The sequence below is a fragment of the Leptonychotes weddellii genome, chromosome 10, assembly GCF_054177405.1.
Source record: "Leptonychotes weddellii isolate Sample4059 chromosome 10, ASM5417740v2, whole genome shotgun sequence".
Taxonomy (NCBI): Eukaryota; Metazoa; Chordata; class Mammalia; order Carnivora; family Phocidae; genus Leptonychotes; species Leptonychotes weddellii.
Window position 1 is genome coordinate 12,642,311 of NC_138378.1, and position 21,974 is coordinate 12,664,284.

At 46.8% G+C, this 21,974-nt stretch overlaps 1 protein-coding gene across 6 annotated transcripts in view; it reads left to right on the forward strand.

Annotated features, from left to right (window-relative positions):
• SLC13A3 (solute carrier family 13 member 3) overlaps positions 1–21,974 on the forward strand; it is a 78,847-nt gene that overhangs the window by 28,445 nt on the left and 28,428 nt on the right. For all 6 annotated transcript variants that reach the window (XM_081832640.1, XM_081832641.1, XM_081832643.1 and 3 more), the window contains exons 2-6: positions 7,013–7,278; positions 9,583–9,746; positions 15,859–15,925; positions 18,715–18,897; positions 21,072–21,197. In XM_081832640.1, the coding sequence (XP_081688766.1) occupies positions 7,043–7,278; positions 9,583–9,746; positions 15,859–15,925; positions 18,715–18,897; positions 21,072–21,197 (776 nt within the window). In that variant the 5' untranslated portion in view covers positions 7,013–7,042. The remainder of the gene's footprint in view (positions 1–7,012; positions 7,279–9,582; positions 9,747–15,858; positions 15,926–18,714; positions 18,898–21,071; positions 21,198–21,974) is intronic.

Below are 21,974 nucleotides of genomic sequence, written 5' to 3' on the forward strand. Positions count from 1 at the left end.
GCCTCTGCGTCAACCTTGATAATCAGGACCAGCAAGAGCTTCTGACACCTGTCTCCTCAGGCAGCAGCTTCCTTTAGGCTCATCCACCCCTGGAGGTTTCAGCCAGATGGTACCAGCTTCTACTGGCAGAGGGGAGGGGCTGGGTAGCTGAGAAATATGTCACCAGAAGCCATGAGTTCATCTACCCTGGGCCACCTCAGCAAGATTCCGTCTCCTGAAGCGGAGCCTCGAGACAGAACAAAGTGACAAAGAGGCAAATTGCTGACTCTGATATGACCCAGAAAATGAGTCTCTGCAGGATCAGACACCTGCCCCAACCTCTAAACTCCAGAAGTTAAAATTCAAAGGAACAGGGGCCCTGGGATCATGTGACTCTATGCTTCTACCCGAATCTGCCCTTGAGGGATCAAGGGAAGTCTCCATTTGCAGACATGCAGACCGAACCTCCACGCGGCCAGGGGGCTGGTCTGAGTTCATGAAACAGGGGGGCCCAGAGGCAGAGGTGGGACAGATGTGCTGTGGGCTGGGGTAAAATCGTGGATCCTCCTGGACCCCACTCCCTGGCCCACCATTTGAATGGTAACCAGGCCTGGGTGTGGTGAGATCTGCTTTTGTGTTCTGCATGGTCCTCAAGAGATCACTGCTCCTCAGCAGACCTCAGTTTCTATACCTGGAAAATAGGAATTTTAGAAATGGAGCAGAGATTTTAAATACAGCATCCCATGATCCCTAGTAATCTGTGAACAACTTGACTTAGATTCGGAATTGTCTATGTGTGAGCGCTTTTCTGGAATTTTATGCCAATTAAAACCATTTAGACTAAAGATCATAACTGGGTGACCATGGATTTGATGGTGCTTGCAGATGTGGGGTTTTTGCCTACACTTTCTTCTTAATAAGCAAATCTTTTAAAACTGTGAGATGTCCCACTAAAAGCACAGTTTCAAGCTTTTGAAAAATCAGGAGATCCAGCATCATGGGGCTCATGTTCTCATGACAACAGCCAGAAGCTGAGCAGCAGTTGATGTTCTTAGAGGGGCCGATAACCCTCCCCCCATTCGCCACAGTCCCCACTCCTCCCTATTGCTTTCCTGGTTCTGAGGCCCAGTGCTGGCTGTGATTTACCATCAAGCGTGGGCATCTCCCCTGCTACTAAAATAATGGAACTGCCAGAAATACAAATCAGACTTGAGAAAGCGATGTGACTTTTTTCTTCTGCCAGCCCGATTCACTCATGAAATGGTGCCCTGCACTTGAGTTTGTGCCGCCTGATTTAGACCATGTATTTATTCATTCAGTAAATATCCATTGAGGCCCTGGAGACAGAGGTGAACAAATAAAGACAAGGGTCATGTTTGTATGGAGCTTATGGTCTGGTGGGGGGAAGGAAATAATAAGGCAACAAACAAGAAATACCTGGGCTATTGAGAAATGCTGGACAAAAACAAGGCCAGACAATGGAAATCAGACCACAATCGATCGCATGGTCAGATCACATGGTCAGGTCACTGCCTGAAAAGGCGACCTTTGAGATGAGGGCCAAACAGCAAGCAGGAGCCAGCTAGACAGAGATCAGGGTCTAGGGGGCCAGGCTGAAGGGACAGCAGGTGCAAAGGCCTGGAGGTAGGAACTGGCTCGGCCTTCTCGATCTCTGAGGGCTCCCCACTCAGTGCGTGTAGGCCCCAGCTCACCAGGCCTTGCTCCAAGCCTCCTGGGAGATATTGGCTCTCTGGGGGTCACTTCTGTCCTCAAGGCCTCACAGGGGTGGGGGAGGGAGGGGCAGTAGTACTTATTAATTCCCCACCAGATGTCTGGCATCCAGCTGACAATTCTGGATCCATTTGCCCACAGGAAGCCCAGCTGGGGCAGGGAAGCTATTTGGGGTCGGTCACCTTGGCCCTGCTCCAATCCCTAACTAACCAGCAAGGTAATGAAATACACGCTTGACCCACTTACTGGCAAAGCCCCCATGCCGGCCAAGGATCAACTTCTCAATTCCCGCCATTTGCCTCGGGTCACCTCCCGAGCGGACATGTGTTGTATCTGGAGTTGTTCCTCCGCAAAGGACTGATGTTGACATCTTGGCAAGAGCGCCAAGGGAGGGAGGGGAGAGAGAGTGGGAGCGAGTAGAGGGAGGAAAGAGAGTGAAACAGAGAGAGAACAGGGAAGGGAAGGAAAGGAAGAGGGAGAGGGAGAAAACCTTTGAAGGGTAGCCCCTTACAGCCAGAATTTATCAGTAACGCCCCTCTTCGCCCCCATTATATAATGTCGTACAAGGCACAAAAGGACTTACAGGATGTCACCCCCAAAGCAGATGCATTTAAATGTGCACAGCAGCTTTACTCATAATTGCTCCAAACTGGAAAAATCCAAGTGTCCATCTGCAGGACAGGCACAAACAGTGGTATATTCACCGGATGGACTACTATTCAGCACTAACAAAGAACGAACCGCTGATATACACAAGCATGTGCATGAATATCTCAGGCCCTGTACTGAACAAAAAGTACAAAAGTACATCTTGTATGATTGCATTTAAGTCGAAGGACAGGCAAAACCAATCTCTAGGCAATGGACTCTGAAAAACAAACTGAGGGTTCTAGAGGGGAGGGGGGTGGGAGGATGGGTTAGCCTGGTGGTGGGTATTGAGGAGGGCACGTTCTGCATGGAGCACTGGGTGTTATGCACAAACAATGAATCATGGAACACTTCATCTAGAACTAATGATGTAATGTATGGGGATTAACATAAGAATAAAAAAAATAAAATAAAAAAACAAAACAACAACAACAACAAAAAACCAATCTCTAGGGATGGAAATCACAGCAGTGTTTTAGAAGGGGCCTGAGGATTGACCTGGAAGGGGCAAAAGGGAACTTTCTGGGGTGACAGAAACATTCTCTTTCTTGATTGGGATGTGATGTAGGTGTGTACATTTGTTAAACCTCAAACTGTGTACTTAACAATGGATGCAATTGATTGTATGTAAATTATAGCTCATAAAGCTGATTTTTGAAAAGTCATGTTTATTTTTCTCTCCTGCTGTGTTCTAAAATGTATTTAACGGGGGATATCCTTCCCCTATAACTTGGATGAACTAGAGGATAGTGATAGTACCTGTCATTGGATGAGTTAATACATGAAAATGTTGGTGATTTTGGTTGTCATTGTTCCTGTATTTCTTTTGCATAAGGATGAGAGGCGGGAGAGACAAGGAAACTGGTTTTCCAGATGACTTTGCATGTCCCAGCAATGCTCAACCATTATTTGTCCTTTTAATGCCCTGGTCAGGATAAGCCAGCCACAGGGTTACCCTGGCCTCATGAATGAATTGGGAAGTGTTCCCTCTTTCCCCGTTCTCTGGAAGAGCTTGGGTAAGATGTGTATTATTTATTCCTTAAATGTTTGGTAGAATTACCATTGAAGTTAGCAGGCCTTGGAGGTTTTTTTGCAGGAAGATTTTTGATGATTGATTCTGTTTTTTTTAACAGATATTGAAATATTCAGCTTTTCTCTGTCTTTCTCTGATAGTTGAATAAGTTATGTTTTTTGAGGAGTTTTTCTATTTCCTCTAGGTCATCAAATTAACTGGTATCAAGTTGTTCATACTAACCCCTTTATTGTCCTTTTTGACACTGAGCTAAGACAGACCTCTATCTTCTAAACCAGGGTAACTGTTGGTCTGGCAGGTGGTATATAAAAAACAAGATAGACGTGGCATGTCTTCCTGAGCCGGCAGCAAGATCCGGCAGAAAATAATTGTGTATTTTTAAAAGATAGCTGCATTATGGAACATGATACCAAGCATGGGTTGAAGAATGTCAAGTTTGCAACAGAATGTGACCCAGATTCTTTGGGGGGGGTGGTTTTACATGGATGTTCTGTCTGGAAGCTTCCGACAGTGTACTGGAGTGTCTATCCCAGCTCTCGAGACCCGATTGTCGAGTTTTTGTAAATTTTGCTAGCCGGTTGTACACAGAGATATTTAAAATGAAATTATACAAACTTGTGATTCAATATATTAAAACAAAAGTAATAGATACTCAAAGTTCACCACTTGTTGATTGGTTTACGATTATCTAAGATCTTGAGATTATCTGTGTCTGCTCTATTGACATCAATATGAATGGAGGAAATGCTGTGTAGGGGAGCGAAACTGCCCGTTTCGTGCCAACTCTGTGTTCAGTGATGTCACTTGATAGCTTGAAATCAACCACGTGGTTGTATTTACACCTAGAAATTGGCAAACACTGCAAATCAGGGCTTAACTTATTGTTTTGTTGCTTGTCTAGATTTTTTTTTTTGAGAGAGAGGGAGAGGGGTGATGGAGGAGCGGGGGAGGGGGACAATTTTAAGCAGGCTCCATGCCCAGTGCCATCCCGACATGGGGCTCCTGGGATCGACCCTGAGATCATGACCTGAGCCAAAATCAAGAGTCGGACACTTAACCAACTAAGCTACCCCGGAGCCCCTGTTTGTCTAAATTTAAGGAAGTAATGGAAAATGTTAATAGTACAGATGAAATGTAAAATGCGTTGTGTCTACAGCAGTTACATTGTGAATAGCCCCCCAAAATGAGGACTTATTCTTCCAGTATGTGAAAACTATCATTTGATTCAGTAAAGAAGTCGCTCACATCATTGGTGAACAAGTGAATTTCTGACATACTTCTTTGTTTCCCTCTTGTCTTAGTCATTAATGTAAATAAAAATATAAGCTGACATTCATAGTAAAACTAAATTCATTCGTCAATGACATGAGTGACTTAGCTAAACCAAATAGTAATCAAGAATTTCTACACACAGGGGCGCCTGGGTGGCTCAGTCGCTTAAACGTCTGCCTTCAGCTCAGGTCATGATCCTGGGGTCCTGGAATCGAGTCCCCACATCGAGCTCCCTGCTCAGCGGGGAGTCTGCTTCTCCCTCTGCCCCTCCCCCTGCTTGTGCTCTCTCTCTCTCTCTCTCTCTCTGACAAATAAATAAAATCTTAAAAAAAAAAAAAAGAATTTCTACACACACACACAAACTTTCCAGTTGTTAAACATTTACCAATATACTTCTGCTTGAGGGAGACTTAGTAGGCAGAGTCTGCGAGGGTCACTCGAGTTTGAGAAGAGCTAGCCACAGAGGACCCTCCTATTATTGGCATGGTCAGATTTGCTGGCTAAAGGGCAGTGACTGTCTCACTCATTTTCCTGGTCTCAACTCCCAGCCAGGTTGCTGAGAAAACAGGATGTGTTTTCAAGGTATGCAAATGGGTTGGGTATATCCCAGTCTTCCCTGGCTCAGTAAATGGCAACCTCATTCTTCCCCCTGCTGAGGCCAACAACTGGAATTCCTCCTGGTTGCTCTCTTTGCCTTACACATCCTAACAGATCCTCGGCAAAGCTGTCAGGCTCTCCCTTGGAAATAGACCCCGAATTTGACCACTTCTCACTACCTCCACCACTCCCCCAGACCCTAGTCACTGGTAATCTTTGCTTGGATTGTTGCCAAAGCCATTGGTCCCTTGGATCCTGCCCTTGCCCCTCTGTTAGATGGATTAACTAGTCCTAGTGTCTGCATGTAGCTGATGCCTGACTGTGTAGCTGAGGGTATGTTCTATTAGGATGGTGCTTGTTAGGATGGAATTCAGTTCAATGTCCTGTGGACACTGAATAAAGTCAACCAAACCTACTGTGAGTAAGAAGTAAGAAGCATAAAATGGCACCAGACAGCATCAAATTCAAGAAATAGTCTGTTTCCTGGAACATGCAAGGACATTGCCTTGAGAGAACATAAGAAAGAAAGTCAGGACTGTGAGTAATTTTATTCAGTGACCATGTGAATAATAACAGGACACTATTGATGATGGATCCTATGAGACACTGATGTATCAGAAGTGAAGGCATTGTCATTGCTGCACTCTTGTTTCTAGAACATTCCATCACCCCAAAACGTTCCTTTGAACTCCTTTGCAGCTCCTCTTCCCCAGCATACACACCTCCTGCCCAAGCCCGGGCAACCATTGAGCTGTTTTGTTCTGAATCTTTAACATTGGATTGTCAACTTGTCATAGGTTCTAGTATTCTGCTGGTAACAGCTGGGGGCTATTTGATTAAGAGCGATGGCTCTGGAGGGAGATTGACTTGTTCTGCACAATCATTGTCTTGCTAGTGACCTTACATCTCAGCTTCCTACTCCATAAAATGGGGATACTCACTCCTCTGGGATTTTGTGAGGATTACACAGTTCCTGGTACTTAATAGCCCCATACATTTGCTTATTATTATTACTATTTACAGAGCGTGTGCTCTGTGTTGGGCATTGTGTTGAGGGCTGTGTATGGAGGTGGCAGCCGCTGCTGGTGCTCTCTCCACATCTCCATTGGCACTCACCATCCTGCATCTGCCAGTAGCTTCCTACTGAACCTGAGATGCTCTGCACCAGTGTGTTCTCTCACTATATGCCGGGCAGCCCGGAAGAGCGGGGAGTTAATGCTCCCAGGAGCAGCCTCCAACCAGTGATGGCCAGGAGTTGGCAGGTAAAAAGCCAGCTTCCTTGTCTCCCAGGAGGACAACTCTGAAGCATGATCTACACCCTCTCCCAGGGTCCCCCATCAGGAGTGAGCCCCAGCTGCCCACAGGGATAGTCTTCTCATGAATACACTGTCTGTATTGGCTTCCGTTTCGCTTCCCTATTGCCCTTCCAGAACTTTGTGGGATCCTCTATCAAACCATTTTCACTCTCATGCTCACGTCAGGGTCTACTTCTAAGCCAATGGCGCATTTCATGTAATCCTCAAACAGTCCTATAAAATGGACACATGTTTCTTCCCCATTGTATAGTTGAGCAAAATGAGGCTCAGACAGGTGATGTCATCTGCTCAAGGTCAAAGCTTTGGGCACTCACCCTCTCCACAGCTTCCCTGCGGAACGTGCCCTGATGGGTGCAGCCCCAGGATCTCTTCTCCCCCCTGTCACCCAGGGCTCCGCTGACCCTTCTGAGCTGCATCTCCCCCCCACCCTCTGCAGGAAGGCCGCTGCCTGTTTGTCATCCTGCTCATGGCTGTGTACTGGTGCACAGAGGCCCTGCCCCTCTCGGTGACGGCCCTGCTGCCCATCATCCTCTTCCCCTTCTTGGGCATCCTGCCCTCCAACAAGGTCTGCCCCCAGTACTTCCTGGACACCAACTTCCTCTTCCTCAGCGGGCTGATCATGGCCAGTGCCATTGAGGAGTGGAATCTGCACCGAAGGATCGCCCTCAAGGTCCTCATGCTCGTTGGGGTCCAGCCAGCCAGGTAAGGCCACGTAATGCGTCTAGCCCAAAGGTGGGGAGGCAGGAGGACCGCATCTCTCGGAGCCCAAACTCACCCTTCCTGGTCTGGTCATCCAGGCCCACAAGCTCATCATGTCCCACCTTCCATTTACTCATTCATTCCCTGGATACGTTGTGAGCCCCATCTGTATGCCAGATGCAGTGCCAGGCTCTTGGGCAGTTCTCAAAAGTGCAGAAGAATCCCCTGGGGAGCCATTTCAAATGTTTATCCCAGGCCTCGCCGCCAGGGATTCATGTCTCGTAGTTCTAGAGAGGGCCATCTTAGTAAGGTGACTCAGACTGCTGGGGCTGAACCCCACCTTTCCTGCTCTGAGAAATGACTTAACTTCTCTCTTTGCCTGTAAAATGAAACTATAATAGCTTAGACCTCTAAAGTGTGATAAATCCTGGTCGTTATCATCCCAGTTTGCTATTTCATAGCCCAGGTGTGTGGGGAATGGGTGGCAAGATGGCCCCAGAGAGATAGGGAGGCAGAGGCCATTCCTGCAGGGCCTCGGGCTCCCTAGCTAGGATTTGAACTTTCATTCTAAGAGGATTAAATGACCTTTAAAATAGGGTTTCACTGTTCTTTTAATCTTTTTTTTTCTTTGCAATTTGTTGCATCTTAAGGATCCCTTGCTAGAATAATATCTTTAAATGTATAAATCACACAGCACATAGGATTTAAAACAACAACAACCACAAGAAAATGCAGTGATCCAAATAAATTTTTTAAAAACAGACGAGTTTGTGACATGGTACCGTATGTACTCCTTTACGGTAAATGGTAAGATCCCTCGACTGGCCTAATAACAACTACATTTTGAGGCCATTTTGAGTGTCAGTGGGATTCCAGGATGTTTGCATCTATTATAACACGATCTGAAAATATCTGTGATCTTAGTTGGTGACGGAGTCCCGGGCACTTCTAATACTACTGAACTTTGTTGCCTTTGTTTATCACCAAAGGAAATACTTAATTTCCATTAGAGGTTAGTCAAATAAAGATGCATTTTTTACCCTCTCGTTTCCATCTTAAATTATATCCACGGCCCCGCTGGTTATGAATCTCTGCTTTGAAGAGTTCTAAGTTGGGGAACAACATGACCAAATTTGCATTTTTTAAAAATTCCTCTAGGCTGCCAGGTGGAGAGCAGATTAGGAGTGAGACTCTGGACGCAACCCAGTTAGGAGACTGTTCTGGGTGTCCAGAAGCAGCTATGGTGACAGCTTGGACTGGGGTGGTGGCAGTGGAGATGAACAGAATGGATAGCTTTGAGAGCTCTTTGGTTGATAAAATCAATGGGGGTAGTGGTTGAGGAGAAGAAGGTTCTACACAACTCCTAGAGTTCTAGTATCGGCTCTGTGTCAAGCACTCTGCTAGGCTCTGGAGGGACGGTCAGTCCTGTGGGAGAGATTCTATCTATAACACTGATTCCAATGCAAAGTGGAATTCCGACCCAAGAGGCATCTGTGGTGTGGGAGCCCAAAGGAGAGGTAAGGGGTAGACTTCTTCATGGAGCAGGTTACATTTGACCTTGAAGACTGGGTGGGCTGCTATTCAAACATACAATAAAGTTAGAACAATGAAAACAGCATGACACTAGTCCAGAAATAGATACATATTCTAGAAGAAATCTAAGTCAGTAGGAAAGGAAAGGATTATTCAGTAAATGGCGAGGGTTGGAATAATTGGCTTATTCTTAAAAAAAAAAAAAAATCTACTTAGATCTTCATACTATCCATCTAAATAAATCCAGGTGGGCTAAGAATTTAATGTAAAGAAAAAAGATCATGGAGTTTGGATTCCTACTGGTGGGAGGGGCCAAGGCGAGGGCCTGTTGGGGTGTGTGGATGAGTTCAGGGGCGTCGGAGCAGGTGGCTGGTAGGAGTGAGAGGGAAAGTGGGAGAAGAGGCTGGGAAGATGGTTTGGGGGGATATGGTGGACAGTGTTGGTGCCAAACCAAGGTGATCTTTATTCTGTAATGGAAACCATCAAGGACTGGGGAGCAAGGGAGAGAAAATGTCAGGGTTGGGGTATCTTTGGACTATTTTACCTTGGGTACCTGTGGCCAGTTCACTTAAATGTGTGGAGTCAGTTTCCTTAGACCTGAAATAAGGTTGGTGAGTGAATCTGGTCCCCACTTGGTCACTGGCTTGTTCTCTCTGGGCCTTAACTTCCCGGCTGTAAAACGAGTGGGCTGGATTCGCCAGGGGTGGCAAAGTGGGACCAGAGGACCTCCTGGGCCCCCGTTCTGGATGTGCCTCTAACTCCCTCTGTTCCCAGGCTCATCCTGGGGATGATGGTGACCACCTCCTTCCTGTCCATGTGGCTGAGCAATACGGCCTCCACCGCCATGATGCTGCCCATTGCCAGCGCCATCCTGAAAAGTCTCTTCAGCCAGAAGGAGGCTCAGAAGGACCTCAACTGGCCGAGTGATGAGAACACAGGTGAGGCTGTGGAAAGGGACTGGGGCAGCCCCACCAACGTGGAGGAGGGGGAGCGGGACGTCCTGCAGAGGAGGGTGAAGGGAATGCACTTATTGAGCATCTCTTACGTGCCAAGTGTTTAAATAATAATAATAACTGAGAATTAGCTAAGTCAAACTTTGATACCTTGGTTTTTTAAAAGATTTGCATTCATTGAGTGCTGACTGCGTACTGAGTGAAGAGTTCAACGCTTTGCCTGCATCATCTCTTTCACCTCTCAAAACAGCCTTATGAAGTAGATACTATACTTTCCCCGGGTTTTAGAGCACTTGAAGAGATGCTCAAAATCACTAATGCCAGAGAAATGCAAATTGAAACAATGAGATTTACTTCAGTGAGATTGGCAAAGAAAGCTGGACACTGCCCTATGTCGGCAAGCGTGGGGCCATGGGAACCCTTGTGTTCTGCCAGAGAGCGTATGCACTGGGTCAGCCCTTCTTAAGGGAATTCTGCAAATATTTAATCAAATTAAATGTGCACATACCCTAAAAAAAAAAAGTACACATACCCTGTAACCCGACAGTTTGACTCCTGGATACAAACGCCAAAGAATTCTGACAGAGGTCCACGAGGGGACGGGTGTGACAGTGTTCACTGCAGCCTTCTCTGTGGTCTGGTGAGTAAGTAGCCACGTGAGCATCACCACCAGTAAAGGGGAAGGTCAAGTGTGTACTGTTGAGCACCTTGCTGCTTTTAGGAGCAAAGAATTAGAGGACCACAGTTCTAGAAATGGGTCTCACAAAACACAGTCATGATTGGAAAAAAAAAAAACCAGAATGAGATCTAGAAGACAATACCATGATGTAAATTAAAAATTCACGTAAGTGACCATTTTGCAAGAACGTAAGCAAACAAAAACCTACAGATTAGTCGCATCAGCATGGTTGCTCTGCGAAGGATGGGAGTGGGAAATGGGAATCGAAGGGACTAAAGAAAGAAAGAAAGAAAACAAAAGAGGGACCTCATCATACAAAGACAGTGAGAATGTGCCACCAACTGAAGGATTTGATTCTCTCAAACCTCGGAAACTATGTTCTAAACAAAACAAAATACAAGTAGTCGCTGCATTCTTACATGACGAAGCAAGGGCTCAGAGAGGGGAAGGGACTTTCCCAAGTCACACAGCAGACGAATGGCTGAGCCCAACTTTGCAGCGCGCTCTCTTACCCATGGAACCAGCTGCGTCCGTGGGAATGTAGGCAAAGAAGGAAGGTCTGTCTGCAGGTGACTTGAAAAATAAGGGTTTGTTTTCCTCAAACATCAAGAAGACAGAGAAAGGCAGTTCCAGGATTGATTCAGAGGCACGAAGATATCAGGACTTATCACTGGCATCTCTGCGATTCCCCAAGTCTTTCCCTCATCGTGGCAGAGGTCTGCCACATCCTGTCTGCTTTAAAACGTCTTTTTATTTACATAAATGTATTTTATGTATGTATGTATGTATTTATTTATTTATGTTTGAGAGAGAGAGAATGTGCACCAATGCGAACAGGGAGAGGGGCGGAGAGAGAGGGAGAGAGAATCTCAAGCAGGCTCTATGTTCAACACAGAGTCCAAGCGGGGCTCGATCTCATGACCCTGAGGATCACCACCTGAGCTGAAACCAAGAGTCGGACGCTTAAACAACTGAGCCACCCAGGTGCCCCTATTTACATAAATGTATTTTAAAAGGAAGCTTTCGGGGCACCTGGGTGGCTCAGTCGTTAAGCGTCTGCCTTCAGCTCAGGTCATGATCCCAGGGTCCTGGGATAGAGCCCCACACTGGGCTCCCTGCTCCTCGGTAAGCCTGCTTCTCCCTTTCCCACTCCCCCTGCTTGTGTTCCCTCTCTTGCTGTGTCTCTCTCTGTCAAATAAATAAATGAAATCTTTAAAACAAGTAAAAATAAAAGGAAGCTTTCCATTGGTTCCTATGTGGGCAGAAATCTCTAGTTTATATTGAGTCTTTCTTTGTTCTTCTAGTAACAGAAGCCCCACATGGGCACATGGCTTTGAAGAGAAAAAGCTGACTTTCCCTGCTTCCCTTGCAATTAGATGTGGTCCTGTGACTAAGTGTGGCCAATGGTATATGAGTGGGAATGGAGTGTGCAACTTCCGGGTCCTGCCCTACCCGCCCTCTACTCCTGTTGGCTGGAACGTGAACATGATGGGGGGACCAGAGATGCTACCTGGGAAGCCACATGTTGAGGGATAGATGGCAGATCTGCCCCGGGAGCTCTGGATCATTTATCCCAAATAACACAACAAACATGATTCATGAAACCACAGGCTTTGAGTGCTAGTTATGCTTTTTTGAATATGTGTTAAAATTAATATATATGTTAAAATCTAAATATTGATCCACATACCGTCTAAGTTAATCTCGTTTACTGTGGTATGGGTATTTGCCTACCATGCAGTCAGGGGTTTTGCTTACTTTATTTTCACATCAGCCCTGAAAGCTAGAAATGATGATAAGTACTTTACAGGTGAGGTTCAAAGAGGGAAATTGATATGACCAGAATCAGTTGCATCATTGGTAAAGTAGCTGAGCCAGGACCTACGAAAGGTCAAAGTCATCCACGTGGGAAGGAAGAGATGTTCTATAGCAGGGGTCAGAAAACTGTTTCTGTAAGTGACCAGACAGGAAATATTTTAGGCTTTGCTGGCCACACCATCACCACTGCTCAAACTGTGCCCTTGCGGAGAGAAAGCATCCACAGGCGAGATGTAAGTAAGTGGGCGTGGCTGGGTGCCAGTGAAATGTAATTTGTGGGTGCTGAAATTAAAATTGCACGTAATTTTTACACCATGAAATATTGTGCCTCTACTGATTTTCTCCAGCCATTTAAAAATGTAAAAACCATTCTCAGTCAGGAGGCTCATCTCTGCGATTCAGCCCACAGGCCAGAGTTGGCTTCGTTCGTTTTCAGACAGTTTCCCCGGACTCTTGGGGCTTCCAGAGAACTGTGTCACTGTCCCCCTGGAGTGGTGAGAAGCAGTGAAGCTTCTGCGCCTTCTCCCATGTCTACCCCAGCTTCCCCACTTTACCTATTTTATCCACTGGGCTTCCACGTGGCAATCACAGATGTTTACTGAGCACGTACTTCGTGCTGGGGCTCTTCGTGGGGCCTTACATCCTCAGAAGGTGGAGCCGGCATTGACCTCATTTAGAAGATTGGAAGAAGTTTAAAAATAAAAGAGGATAAAGTAGCTTCCAAAGTCACAGTTTCAAAACAGTGGCTCTGGTATTTTGAATCTAGGCTGGCTGACTTCAGAGCCTGAACTCTTAACCTCTGGTATTCTGCCTCGTACGCAAGAGTTTTTTTCGAAGAGTCTAGTGGCCACAAAAAAAAAAAAAAAGTTTGAAGGCATTTCCCTCATTATAAAGATGAAAAATCTGAGACCCAGGAAGGGGAAGGGACTTGCTTACGGTCACACTCAGTGTTGGGTGCAAGGTGAAATCCAGAGTCTTCTCCTGAATGCTGCAGGATGTCAGGAGGTAGGAGGGCCTGGGAAGCTGGGGCAGACACCTACTTTCACAAGTGGTGGGATCAGAGAGCAAGAATTGATTAATGATCAGCCCTAAGACCTAAAACAAGGCTAGTTCCAGTGCAAAAGAGAGATGTTCCCTTTCACGCAGTCTCTGTGCTCCATCCTGGTGGCAGGACGTGAAGACAGGTGTGGGGGGAGTGGGGACTGTTAGTGGGCCAGGACAGGGGTGGGGAGGCTCCTGGGGGCTCTAGGTCCATGAGAGACACCCATAGCAACAACAATGATGACAATGTGAGCTCTCAGTCCTGAGAGCCCACCATATGCCAGACGCGGTGCTCTTATTTTTCATACCCGTCAGCTCATTTAATCTTCATAACGGTGCTAGGAAGTAGGTGCTCCCCATTTTCCAGATGAGGACACTGAGGCTCAGGGAGGCAAAAGGATTTGCCCAAAGCAACGTGGTTAGTTAGTTGCTGAGCTCTGTCTGAATCTAGAATCTGTGCTTGTAAGCACCATGCCAGAGCAGGACGGAGCCTGGGGCAGGGCAGGGCTCGCTGGACAAGACCCAGGGGGGAGGGTCCTCAATCTTGGAGAGCAGCCCTGATGTTTCCCTCCAGTTTCTTCCCCCAGCTCACCTCCCTGCACTGCCTGAGGGACTGAGGGGCCACATGGGTGGTGGCTTCTCCAGCGCCCCACTTGTGTTCTCATTAGATCCTCCTACTACAGCTCTGCAGGGGTGGCCTTGTCATCGTGCCCATTTTACAGATGAGGAAACTGAGCCGCGCAGGCGCCCCCCCCCCCTCTTTTATGTATGAGGAAGCTGAGGTTTAGAACAGCGGCATGACTGATCCATTCATCCATTGATTCATTAATTCCACACATTTATTGAACACCTACTATGTGCCAAACAGTGTCCTGGGTGAACAAGACTCCCACCAGTAGAGGTTGTTCAAGGCAATGGGAATGATTGATACAAACCCCCATGGAGCTGGGAGTCCATGGGGGAGACAGGTAATCAACAAATAAATCCCTCTCAACTAGGGCTTGAAGGAAACTTAAGCTACACCAACGTGTAGGGTCTTTTCACCAGGGTGAGCTGACCTGTATTTAGCCTTCAGACCTCTGCAGGTGGTCAGCAGGACCAGTCATCGGCTACCATGGCTCCCACTCGCTCTAGGTACCAAGAGGGAAGGAGCAGCCCAGAGTGGAGAGGGGACAGGACTTCCTCCCCAAGCCACCTGCTGAGACAGGGAAAGAGCTGTGGCAGGAGTCCCGACCCTTCCTCCCAAACACACACCTGCGGTTACAGAGGTGGGATGTATTACTGTTGCCCAGAGAGAGAGCGCGCGCCACCGGCGGCCACGATGACCTCAGTCAGGTGTTAGAAAGGACCTCTCACGGGCTTTGGGCTGTGGCTGAGGCATTTGTGGGGGTCTAAGGAACCTTGCTCTAGATTGAATGATGCCAGAAATCGGGGGCAATTCTACGAGTAAAGAAGTAGCAGCCATTCAATTGGCAAGAGAGGAGGACGTTTGGCATTGTGTGGGTGGCAAGTGGCTTTGGGCTAAGACTAGATTATGAAGTGCCCTCGCTGTGTCTCATTTTGTCAGTCGCTTGCAGAGCAACTCTGTCTGATGTTGGTGACGTGTAAAATCATTTAGGTCCAGCAAGAGAACAACACGGCATATCTGGGTCCGACCAGTTCCAGACGTAGGGGGCCGCTTTCTTCTTTCTCAAGAGGAACCCACATTGACTAAATCCTTGCCAGTGTTCAGATTCCTGTTAAATTCTTTCAATGGCGAGTCTGACAAATGTTGGCCCACCAAATCTAGCCTGCTGCCTGCTTTTTGTGCAACCTGTGAGCTAAGCATAGTTTTTATATTTTTAAATGGCTGAATAAATCAAAAGAAGGATATGTTGTGACATGTGAAAATTATATGATCTTCAAATTTCGGTGTCCAAAAATAAAGGTTTAGCCACACGTATTCATTTCTGTATTGTCTATGGCTGCTTTCGTGGCAGAGTTGAGTACGACAGAGACCACAGGGCCCCAAAGACTAAGATATTTACTATCTGGTCTCTTACAGAAGAAATTTGCCAGTCCCTGCTTTAAATGGTGTCTTAATCCATTCAGTCTGCTATAACAAAAACAGCATAGATTGAGCATTTATTTTTCATAGTTCTGGAGGCTGGGAAGTCCAAGATCAAGGTGCCAGCAAATTTGCTCTCTGGTGAGGGACTGTTTCTCGGTTCATAGATAGCCATCTTCTTGCTGTGTCCACACATGGTGGGAGGAGGGGTAAGGGAGCTTTGTGAGGCATCTTTTATAAAGGCACACCTCCCGAAGTCCCCACCTCCTAATACCATCACATTAGGGATTAGGTTTCCACATATGAATTTGGGGGGGACGCAAGCATTCCGCCGATAGCAAATGGGTCAACTCCTTAGTCCTCTTGACAACCCTAGGAGAATTATTACTTCCATTTTATGAATTAAAGAACTGAGGTACAGTGAGATTAAGGGATTTATCTAAACCTGAGAATAGGAACACTCCTATCCATTTGTTACATTACACTAAAGACACCATGCTCTTTCCTCCTAGCTGCTGTGCGGAGGAACGGCCTGCACCCCGTGCCCACGGAGATGCAATTTCTGGCCAGCCCAGAAGAGTGAGTTCCTGGTACCGAGGAGCGAGTGCTTGCCCCAAGGAGATGACAAGCAAGAATTCAGTGCTGCAAGCAATCCTCCCCCCACCCCCAGATTTTTCTCCAAATGACCTAACGCCCAGGTGTCTACCATCCATCCCTTTGGCTTGGGCATGGACGTACCCAGCCTCCTTAAAAAAACACACATGTGGATAGCAAGGGCAGGGGAGCACATTAAGTCCCTCTGGTGAGGGGGAGGACCTGAGAGGAGGCCTCAGAGGAGCAGGAATGCTCAAACTAGGTGACAGTCAAGGAGGAGAGACATGCAGACAGGCATCCAGAGCTTCTAAAGACAAAAGCATCCTAAGAGACAATCACAATCCTTCACACTTGTGTGACTTAGGAAGCATCTTCACATTGATGGCACGTTTAGTGGCTGGTGTCCTTTGTATTTGGCAGCGTGGTTAAGATCTTGGGGTTTGGAGCCCTGCAGACCTGACTTTGAACCTGGCTCTGCCACTTACCGGCTGTGTGATTTGGACAAGTCACTTAATCTCTCTGAGCCTCTGCTAGATTCACCCACCCAGTGGACATGATACTGGAACCCACTGTAGAGGGTTATTTTGAGATTAAATGAGATAATGTTGAGCAAGCTGGATCATTGCTGGGCCCTACATGCACAGATGAGAGTGCTTGTTATTCATGGCTTTGTTACCTTGGGTGATAAAACAGCGGAAGTAAAGTCACCTGCTCAAGGCATTGCTGGGCATCAGTCAGGTCTGTTTTATTCATTCAACAAATATTTATAGATAGCTTACAATGAGCCAGGTACATCCCCAGGCGGGGATGCAGCAACGGACAAAAATCCAGCCTTTGTGGAGTTTACGTCTCAGTGACAAGAAACAAAACACACGAGTAAAATTCACAGTATGTCAGATGGTTGGTGAGAGCCATGTGGGAGAACAATGCAGGAAAGAAGGCTAAGGAAGGGGCCTGTAGGGTGTGAAAAGGCAGTTTTAAAATGAGTGGTCAGGAAAGGCCTCTCTAAGAAGGTCAGGCTTAAGCAAGCACCTATAGGAGGTAAGGGTCAGGGGGGATCTTTGGGAAGAGTGTTCTCAGCAGAGGGGCCAACCCATGCAGAGGTCCTGAGAGTCCAGAGCAGCCAGGAAGCCAGTAAGGCTGGAGTTGGGTGAGTGTATGGTAGGAATTGGGGTCAGAGAAATTGCTTGTGTGGTGAGGGGTGGTGGTGGAGGGACAGAGCATGAGGAACCTCATAGGCCAATGATGTAGCCTTGACTATTAATGACATGGGATCCAGTGGACGCTTTTAGCAGAGGAGGGACATGATCTTATGTCTGATTGTCTTATTCCATTGTCTCTGCTCTTTCCTGGCACTGTATCTGGGGGCTTTTAGTCCAGCTTTGAGATACGGTGTCTGTGATTGGCCCAGCCACTCACTATCGCACAACCTAGGAATCTATTTGAACCACCTGCCCACGCAGAGCTTGTGCTGAATCTAGTGGAAAAGACCCAACCCTCATTCTCTAGAACTCCATGTCAACTGAATGCAAACCCCATTCGTTGGATGGAGACTCTATGTCCATTGGAACGAAAGTCCCCTCTCTGGGCCTCAGTTTCCCCAACTGAACAAAGGGGCTTGCACTAGATGAGCTCTCAGGCCCCTTTTGTTCTCTCATTCTCATTGTGAGGCTCAGTCTGGTTGGGTCCCCAAGTCTGGGGGGGCCCACAGTTCCTGCCAGAACTTTCCCCCTGAGAAGTGACATCAGTCTCCAGCTGCTTTCAGTCCTTGTCTTCCTTCTAGACCCCAGGTCATATCCCAATTGCCTTCCAGATAAGGGGCCTCTCATGTAGTAATTAAGGCCAGAAGATATTTGAAGTGTCTTTGATTCTCTTAAAAAAATTAATTTGTTATACAGGGACAATTCTTAATTTCATTCACTTACAAAAATTTTGTAATTGCACAATTTAAAAGAATACTCTTAAACAAAAAGAAAAATGTACCTAGCATTTCACTCCCAAAACAGTTAAGTGAATACTATTCTAGATTATTTCTGGATTGATAATTTGATAACATTGATAATGCTGTATATGCTCTTCTGTAACCTGCTGTCTCTCTTAACGGAATGTAGGGAACATCTTTTCACCTTAATAAATTTACAGCAATGTAATTATCTTTTAATTACATAATTAACAATTCTTAATTTCATTCTTTCCCAATATTCTTTTAACTGCACCAGAAAGACCCAGAAAATACAAAGAAAGAAAAAAAGAAGGGAAAAAAATCCATATTTCCACCCCCAAGAAAGGCACCAAGACAACTTTGTGTACACCATTCTAAGTTTTTCTTAATACTCATATATTCATAAGTTATGTGAATATTTTAAAAATAAAAAAAATTGAGTAGTGCGGTTACCGACCCTTTTTCCCTTTACATAATGGCTATCTTTCATCTTAATAAACATCCATCTGGATCATCATTTTTAAGAGCCGTGTTGGTGTTCAATCCAGAAAGAGGATCATTTTTATCTAGCCAACCCCTTTTTGATGGAGATTTAGGTTGTCTTCAATACAAACCATAGTTAGTGCCAATGCAAACTCTTCCACCTACACCTGGGGCACCTGCCCAGAACACTTGAGCTGAAAGGTTGCACATCTTTAGAGGCTTTTGATGCCAGTGCTGAGCTGCCTTCCAGGAAGACCACTTAGTTTTCCCAGCCCACCCGGTGTGTTTCCCCACGAGGCCAGAAATCCTGAGTGTGTTCTGAGTGGCTTCTCTTTGCGTTTGTTTAAAGCAAAGACTGCCCTGAGGCCGACGCTCCATTGGACCTTCTGGCAGACTGCAAGAAGGAGGAGGAATATCGCAGAAACATCTGGAAGGGCTTTCTCATCTCCATCCCCTACTCGGCCAGCATTGGGGGCACTGCCACCCTCACGGGCACGGCCCCCAACCTCATCCTGCTTGGCCAGCTCAAAAGGTAAATGCAGGTGCGCCCCACCTAGCCCTGGAGTTTCTGCTCCTCCCACCCCTCTCCTTCTCCATTCCACGTTGGGGAAATCTGTACTGGATGCCTTCTCTTGGCCAGCCTCTGCGGACCCAGCAGGGTACAAACCCAGCAAAGTCCCTGCCCTGGGGAAGTTCCGTTTTGGTGGGGGAGACAAGCAATAAAGGAAAAGGGAAATGGATATATAATATGTCGGTGTGATAAGTTACGAAATAAAATAAGACAACGGAAGGCTATGGAAGGGACAGGAGTGGGTGCTATTTTATATAGATTGGCCAGGGATATGGGACCTCTCTAACAGAGTGACATCTGAGACCTAGAAGCTATGTGAGCACAGGAGGGAAGAACATTCCAGATAGGGAATAGCCTGTTCAAAGGCGAGCAGCACAAAGACAGAGAGTCTGGGGTGTGGGGGGCAAAGGGAAGTATGGGAAGAGCTAAGGTAAGTTGTTAGGACCCCAGCTTTTCCTGCCAGTGAGATGGGGGGTCAGTGGAAAGCTAGGAGCAAAGGAATGACATGATGTGACATCTGCTCTAAAAACGAACCCCAGCTGGAAGCTTTGGTCTGTGGCTGTGAGGTCCTGGGAGAAGCTTTGCAACCAGGCACACAGGCCAGCCGTGGAATGGGCTCTGCCAGGAGCTAAAGTCTCCCCAATGTTGAAGCTGCTCAAACAGTGTCTGGGAGTCCGTCCATCAGGGTGGGAGAATAAAAGAGAAAGATTCTTTTGAAGAAAGTCAGATGGCATGACTTGTCAATTCCCTTATCCCAAGTCCTCTTAGTTTGAAGATGTAAACAATTCCAGTATTTCGAGATTCTGTTCCTAAGATTTTCTGAGAGGTGGGGATTCTAAGATTCCTTTGCAGTGGAGATGCATTTGGCAAACAAACACAACAGAAGTATTTACTATGCAACATGGCCCCAGGTGCTGGGCAACTTCTTTACCTGACAGTCAATCAAAGAAACAAGGACTTCCTAGGAGGATGGGGGAAAGCTGGTCTTCCTGAGAGCAGGTTTGCTATCACTTTTAATCAAAGTGATTTTCATGAGAAATTCTAAGTACACTCGTGTTTTGCTTCCTGAACCGATTTTAAAACCTTAATCCTCCACTATATTCTCAGGTTCTAAAATCTTTTGATTTTCCAAGTTGATGATAGAAGCCAGTGATCCTCAGCCACGGGTGCATAGTAGAGTCAGCCGAGAGGGTGAGAAAAATATGCCTGGGTCTCCGTTGCAGAGATTCTGATTCAGGAGATGTGGATGGGGGCCAGGCATCAGTATTCCCCCCCGATTGACTTAAGCCCACTGCACACCTTTCATGTCTTTTCATCTTTGAGCAAGGCCTGGCTGTGCCTTGTGTTTTTTGCTTAAGGACTGAAAAACCAGAAGCCAAGATGGTCCTGCTTGAGACATGAGGACAGCCTGGGTTTGGCCCCTTAGTGTCCTCAGTTAGAAGGAAGTGCCAGCAAAGGGCCAGTCGGCCAGGAGAATGAAGCTGGAGCACATCCCCGGGGTTGGACAGGAAAGATGTGGGCTCTGGGGCCTTCTGGGGCAGGTACCGAGTTGGGGGATAGGGAGGAACGGGGCAGAGAAGGGGGCAGGTGCTGTCAGAGGGTTTTCGGGCTGCCTGCCCACCCTGATGCGAGCAGGACTTTGTTCCAACTTGAAAAGAAATTAAGGAAAAAATACTGGCGGTATAAGTAAAAATATCAAATGTGAAGGAATTTGAGTCAATTACATGCAAATCACATGCAAACCACACACAACATTTAATTGCATGAGCTTGGACCTTCTGGTCTAGAAGGAGGGGATTTAGAATGAATGCCAAGTAATACGGGGTTCTGATTCTCTAGCCAGGAGCACGAGGAGGTGGAGAAATGCCTGCCCTGAGTGTCCCCCTTGGCCTTTGCTCCCCAAATACATTTTATTACTTTACTCTGATTATGTAGGTACATTATAGAACATTCAGAAAAATGAGGGGAAAAACTTGAAATACCTTCAATCCCACTGCTAATATTAAGCATACTCTAGTTTCTATATATAAACCTCAGGGTTCTAGCTAAGAAAGAGCTGCCTGTACGTATGAAGTATACGTCGGCGTGGCTGACCTTGGCTGGATCTCATCCCTCCCAACCCCCACTTCTTCCAGTTTCTTCCCACAGTGCGATGTGGTGAATTTCGGCTCCTGGTTCATTTTCGCCTTCCCTCTCATGGTGCTGTTCCTGTTGGTGGGCTGGCTGTGGATCTCCTTCCTGTACGGCGGAATGACCCTGAGGTACCCCTCATGCTTACTTCGAGCTTTGAGGCCAACTGGAGTTCCAGCTTCCTTCTCGTTGGGTAGAGAGTGGTCTTCTCAAGTCGAGTTTCCTCCTACGGAAACCGAGGATCATCCCTATAATCTCATGTTACCGTCTCATGCGGTGACTATAGGAGACCTCACCTCCCAGGGATGTGAGGGTTATGTGATGTGACCTGCCTGCGACGCCCAGGCCCTCAGTTAATGTCCCCCATCATTGGTAATTACGGATAGCACTGCCCTTTAAGTAAGACAAACACTCCTACCAGAGGAGAGGGAAGTGCACTCTCTCCCATTTTATGGGGCGCTGGTACGGGAGATAACTTGGGGTGGCATGAGGACAAGGTATTAAATAACATCGACTCATAGAGTGAGAAAAAGAATCCTTTATCAACTTTCATAGAATGGAGCAAGTCTCAGTTGGGTGGTGGAGAAACCGTAATACTTCTCCAACATTCCCAAATCAGCTTTTTTTTTTTTTTTTAAGATTTATTTTTTTGACAGAGAGAGACACAGCGAGAGAGGGAACACAAGCAGGGGGAGTGGGAGAGGGAGAAGCAGGCTTCCCGCGGGGCAGGGAGCCCAACGTGGGGCTCGATCCCAGGACCCCGGGATCACGACCCGAGCCGAAGGCAGACGCTTAACGACTGAGCCACCCAGGCGCCCCCCAAATCAGCTTTTTAAACAAAGAGCAAGCGTCAGTTCCAGAGACCTAAGCCAGCAATGGAGTCTAGCCAGAGTATAATAATTGCTTTG